The sequence below is a fragment of the Silene latifolia genome, chromosome 8 (assembly GCF_048544455.1).
Source record: "Silene latifolia isolate original U9 population chromosome 8, ASM4854445v1, whole genome shotgun sequence".
Classification (NCBI taxonomy): Eukaryota; Viridiplantae; Streptophyta; class Magnoliopsida; order Caryophyllales; family Caryophyllaceae; genus Silene; species Silene latifolia.
In genome coordinates this window covers 20,863,345-20,869,948 of record NC_133533.1, presented here as the reverse complement: position 1 = coordinate 20,869,948, position 6,604 = coordinate 20,863,345, and the positions used below count along the sequence as shown (strand labels likewise).

The window sequence follows — 6,604 nt, the reverse complement described above, 5'->3', positions numbered from 1 at the left end:
AATGGATCTTATGAAGGCATATGATTCAGTCAGCTGGAGGTTTCTGGAAGATATCCTTACTGCCTTCAATTTTCCTGAACAGTTCAAAAATCTAGTGACGGAGTGTGTTACAAGTGCTGCTTTCAGTCTAGCTATTAATGGAGAAACGTTTGGTTTTTTTCATGGCAAAAGGGGATTAAGATAGGGAGATCCCATCTCCCCTCTATTATTTACCTTATGCATGGAATACTTAAGCAGAATTTTGACTTGTGCTACTGAAAAGATTCAGTTTAATTATCACCCTCTTTGCAAACAAATGAAGCTTACTCATCTGATGTTTGCAGATGATTTTTTGATGTTTTGTAAAGGTAATGCTCACTCCATGGTGCTGTTGCTAAGGGCCTTTTCTGCTTTCTCTAATGCCTCTGGATTGAAGATGAATCCTCAGAAATCTTGTGCATATTTTAATGGGGTGCAGAGTGGCCTGAAGCAGGAAATTTTATCTATATCAGGGTTCTTAGAGGGTACCTTGCCTTTTAAGTACCTTGGTGTTCCTATTTCAGCTGGAAGATTGAAAATCAAAGATTGTGCAAGTCTGATTGATAAAATTGTGAATAGAGTAAGGAGCCTTGGTGCTAAGAAATTATCCTTTGCTGGTAGACTTACTCTGGTAAGCTCTGTATTATCAACAATGCATACGTATTGGGCTTCTATGTTTGTGCTGCCTCAAGGAGTTATTAAAAGAGTGGATGCTATATGTAGAAATTTTCTATGGGAAGGTGGTGTTGAATATAATAAGGCACCATTTCTTGCTTGGCAGAAGGTCTGTTCTCCCAAGAAGGAGGGAGGATTGGGACTGAAATGAAGTGTAACTTGGAATATTGGTACTGTTGGCAAGCTTGCATGGTGGGTTGCAACCAGACCTGATAAGCTGTGGGTTCAGTGGGTCCACCATGTGTATATGAAAGCTAGTCCTTGGTTTGATTACACTCCTTCTACTGATGTCAGCTGGCACTGGAAGAAGGTATGTCAGGTGAGGGACATAGTTAAGCAAGGTTTTCTGAATGATGGGAATGTTGAAAGCTATATTGTTAAGGGTTGCTACAATTGGTTAAGGGAAAGGAATGATGAAGTCACTTGGTATAAGTTTGTCTGGTGTACTCTAGCTGCCCCTAAACATGCTTTCATTGCTTGGTTAGTTTCACAACAGGCATTAAGGATGAAGGACAGACTGTATGTTTACAAGGTTGTAGATGACAATCTTTGCTGCTTGTGTGCTATGGCTATTGAGAGCCATACTCATGTGTTCCAGGATTGTCCATATACTTTGCAGGTGATGAATTTGGTTACTACTTCGTTAGGAGCTTCTTTTAACTCTGGAAATGTGCTTCAACAGATTAAGAGGAGGAGATGGAGTAGCCTGAGAAAGAAAGTCACCAATGCTGCTATAGTTGCAGTATGGTACTATGTGTGGATGCAAAGGAATGAAGCTTGGGTTCATCATCGATTGGTTTGTCCGTCCATGGTGGCTAGGCAGATTGCTACTTCTCTCCGTAATAGATTTCATACATGTTGTAACAAGCCTATTCTTTCTAGGGATAGACTTTGGTTAAGTAAGGTGCGCTTGATGTAAACATTAGCACAAATATGATAGAAATTTGTATGTATTGCTGATTATCAATGAAAAGCTGACATTTTAGCAAAAAAAAAAAGACTAGAGAGGAGACCAAAAGAAAATGTTCTTCAATAAGATTATGAAGTGGTTGTATCAAGTAATCTCAATTCAATTTTACATAAGAGCCTAACGAACCAAATTATAATCTGTGCATAAGAGTTGCATAGATAGACATTAAGTTGTCTGCAAAGCAAAGTTAACATGTAACTATGCTGAGATCCATGTCATCATTGCTACACCTCATAGTGTGTATAATCAAGTTAGATGTTAAAACCAATTTTGAAATAGGTATTTAGAAAAGGGTGTGTGTACGACATAAGCACAAGGTTTTAATTAACACTTAAAAATTGCAATGATCATTTAAATTATGAGATAAGAAAATGGTTTCACTCGAGTTGTCGAGAAGCCATGAGTGTACATGGATCTAAGTGGGAGTCAAAATTGTCACGTTTAGACATGAAGTTCAGTGAGAGAAATTGTCTTTCATGTTAATGTCATATTACTCATTGAGGATGACATGCTGACACTACCATCTATGAAGGAGTGTTTTGGTTTTCAATTCTCGATGAAAAATGGCATGATGCATTCTAAATTCGAAATCTATTATGACATAGGTAAATTTAGATTGACACTTAGATAAGTATCTTATATTTATAAGATTCTTTATCTGTTAAATATCAACATAGGTTGAGGAGGTTATTCATATTGATGAAAATGGAACTACTATGATAGAGTCATATTCATTCACTCAACCCAATGAGTTGTTGATCACATTAAATCGATTGTTAATGTTTCTGCCATTAGAACGATCATGTATGCCAATATTGTTAGGTTCATATACCTATTATTAGACTCCTCTAATAGTGAACTAATTAACTTGTTAATTATTTGTTCTTTAGATCTAGTGCATGCATAACAAAATAAAAGTTTTATAAGAAAAACAATGTTCCTTACATTGTTGGTTGGTTCCAAATTTTGGGCACAAGTAAGGTCACCTTCCTTCACTTGTTCTTGAGCTTATAATGATGGATGATATTCCAAGACTCCAAGTATAGAAGACACTCCAATAAATTGCACCCAAGATGAATCCCAAAAATTCCTACTAATATTAACTAGATATATAGTAGAAATATTACCTTAATAATAGTAATGATCTTATATTACTATCTTAAGTAATAGGATGATGAATATTAGTATTGTTGAGAGCTTGTATGAATTTTGCATGTGAGAAAGCTAGAGAGATGTAAGCATTCACTAGCAAGACTACAAGTAACAAAATGAGCAACCAATATTTCTCCTTTTGTAATGCCAAAACCAGTTGCCATAAGGCAAAGGAGGAATCTTTTGCCTTTTGTTTTTAGTCTATTGTTTGTGTAGGTAGAGTGTAGGTTTTAAGCTTTGTAAGATATGTCATGGATAAGTCACTATCACACATTGTTATAACAAAATGAACAAGACAAAACAAGAGCATCTTTTGCTCTCATTTGGCCGAAATAATGGACCCTTTATGGTCCATTTTTGCCTTTTGTCATTTGTCCCACAAATGCTTATAAGTCATATGTTCAACTATCTTACACTTTTAATTATTAATGTAATCATTTAACACTTAAATATTACAATTAATAATATAATATACACTCCACTTTTTGAGTAGTATACTACCATTATATCATCATATAATGGGTCCCATAATTGCTAGTTAGTTAAAATTACAACTTCTTGTAACTTTAAATAACTAATTACCTCTACCTCAAAACTTATATTAATACCTCAACTAATTTAGTAATTTAACGCTTAATTACTAAATTTAATCTTTATTTAATCACATTAAAATAAGACGCAAAATTTCACTCCCATAATTAAGGAATTAATTAATCAGACGCATACAATTAATTAAATATCTACTTGGGCCTCATCCTATAGGTGTGACCTAAAGGGATCAATCGACCACCACCGTCACACACGACAAAAGAATGTCAAACTCTAGTTAGCCAATCATTACCGATTAATGACGGTCAGTCGACTGTATAAAGAATCATCCCTCACGTATTCTTAGTATGAGATTTAATTATGATATTTAAATCATGTGTCGCACTATTGTTGAGGACACATTTCCCAACAATCTCCCACTTGTCCTCGACAAGTGTGCATCACCAATTCTCTTGTCCTATTACAATCTCCCACTCAATGCAAGGTGTCTTGCAGGTCGTACTTACATTTGATCATATCTTGAGTGGTTTTCTCGATCTGGAGATTAACTGTCTGACCGGAATTATCTATCATAGATACCTTCCTAGCGTGGCCACGCATTTCCAGTTAACTACTCCTCGACTGGCCTTGAGATTTAAAACAACCCTGACAAGGGGTGGACAATTCTCATCGCCCTATTCCCTTCGTTCAGCCACAGTCCATCATAACCCAAAATATACCCAGTTTGACCTCATTTACGAAATCGTAGAGTATAAATCAAAGCTAATCAGAAGTTGTGCCAACTTAGGCGAATAGTCTCTAGTCAAAAGAATTGACTCATAAGAATACTATAGTAGCTCTTGCCACGACCAGGCTTTATGAATTACCAGAACTCTATAAGCGGTCACTGCCCGACAGATTATCCCATACAGTCTGCCTATGTGATCGACTAGTCATCTCATATGACTCTATGGCACTTGAACTTGCCATCAATCGCATCACACTCTAGTCACTTCGAGACGTCACCTCATATAAGTAACTAGGGGCGAATACCCTGTTAATCCAGTTCACTTTAATGGGGTTCAATTTGTCTCCACAACCCATTTGGATAGAACAAGGTTATAAATAAACGAGTTTGTGTAAATAAACTCAAACGACAAATGCGATTATCATATATGAACCAAAAACTCAGATTTTTATTTCATATCTTATAATCTAATACAAATTTGGCATACGCCTTAGACCCATGGATACTACATGACGGTCATGTTTTGATTGCGATAAAGGTTTGGTTAAAGGATCTGCTATGTTGTCATCCGTTCCAACCTTACAAATCGCTACTTCCTTTCTTTCAACAAAATCCCTAATTACATGGAATTTTCTAAGTACGTGTCTAGATTTATTGCTAGACTTGGGTTCTTTATCTTGAAAGATCGCCCCACTATTGTCACAGAAGAGCGTGATGGGATCTTTGGCGGTGGGAACTACCTTTAGCCCTTCCATGAATTGCCTAATCCACACGGCTTCCTTAGCAGCCTCTGATGCTGCAACGTACTCAACCTCCGTAGTGGAATCCGCAATCACAGCTTCTTTGAAGCTTCTCCAGCTTATGGCACCACCATTGAGCATATATATAAATCCAGCCTGGGATTTCATATCATCTCTATCTGTTTGAAAACTCGAGTCTGTGTAACCCTTAACACATAACTCTGAGTCACCTCCAAACACTAAGATAGAATCCTTAGTCCTTCGCAAGTACTTAAGGATATTCTTCACAGCTATCCAAAGACTCTCACCGGATTCTCTTGATATCTACTAGTCATGCTTAAAGCATACGAGACATCTGGACGAGTGCATATCATGGCATACATGATTGATCCAACAGCGGAAGCATAAGGAATCAACTTCATGCGTTCAACATCTTCGGGTTTGGAGGGAGATTGCGACTTGCTCAAAATGATTCCACTACCCATAGGAATCAAGCCTCTCTTGGACTTTTCCATGCTGAAACGTCGAAGAATCTTTTCAATATAAGATTCTTGACTTAATGCCAATATCCTTTTGGTTCTATCTCTATAGATCCGGATACCTAGTATGCGTTGTGCTTCTCCTAAATCCTTCATTTGGAAATAATTTCCCAAATACTCCTTGACAGAGGATAACATTGGAATATCATTTCCAATAAGTAGTATGTCATCCACATATAATATTAGGAACACAACATTGCTCCCACTGAACTTCATGTATAAACATGGTTCCTCAATACTTCGAGTGAAACCATTCTCTCTTATAACATGATTGAATCGATGATTCCAGCTTCTAGATGCTTGCTTAAGACCATAAATGGATCTCTTAAGCTTGCATATTTTGTTAGGATTTTTCAGATCTACAAAACCTTCAGGTTGTAACATGTACACCTCCTCTTCTAAATGCCCATTTAGAAAAGCGGTCTTTACATCCATTTGCCATATTTCATAGTCATGAAATGCAACAATCGCTAACATTATCCGAATAGATCTTAGCATGGCTACTGGAGCAAAGGTTTCATCATAGTGAAGACCCTGAACTTGGGTAAAACCCTTTGCAACAAGCCTAGCCTTGTAGACATCATCATATCCTTCTATGCCATTCTTTATTTTGAATATTCATTTGCATTGAAGAGGTCTCACTCCTTCAGGCAAATCCACCAAGTTCCAGACTTGATTTTCATGCATAGAACTTATTTCGGATTCCATGGCTTGAAGCCATAAAGCTGAATTAGGACTAGAGATTGCAGCTTTGTAGGTAGCAGGTTCGTCGCTTTCTAGAAGCAACACATCAAGACTCTCATCCTCTTTGATAAGTCCCACGTATCTTTCAGGATGGCGAATTTCTCGACCCGACCTTCTTAATTGAGGAATGACTTCCGAATTAGATGACGAAGGAACGTCTTCATGTGCCTCTCCATTTGTCTCTACTTCGGTTTGTGTCTCTTGAACTTCATTAAGTTCAAAATTTCTCCCACTCTGTCTCTTAGAAATAAAATCACTTTTTAAGAAGACAGCCTCAGTAGACACAAACACTTTGTTTTCTTGAGGTTTGTAGAAGTAGTAACCTCGGGTGGTGGTAGGGTAACCCACAAAGATGCATTTTTCGGATCGGGGGGCTAGCTTGTTGTCTGTCTTTACCTTGACGTAAGCATCAGATCCCCAAATCCTCATGTAGGATATATTAGGAACCCTTCCTTTCCATATCTCATATGGTGTCTTTTCGGTTGCTTTT

The 6,604-nt window shown here is 37.3% G+C and overlaps 1 protein-coding gene across 1 annotated transcript; it reads left to right on the top strand.

The window, feature by feature from the left end:
- Positions 1–220: 220 nt before the first annotated feature.
- Positions 221–1,612, top strand: LOC141594837 (uncharacterized). The gene is made up of 2 exons (XM_074414827.1): positions 221–802; positions 878–1,612. The coding sequence occupies exons 1-2, from the start codon at positions 221–223 to the stop codon at positions 1,610–1,612; spliced, it is 1,317 nt and encodes a 438-aa protein (XP_074270928.1).
- The last annotated feature ends 4,992 nt before the right edge of the window (positions 1,613–6,604 follow it).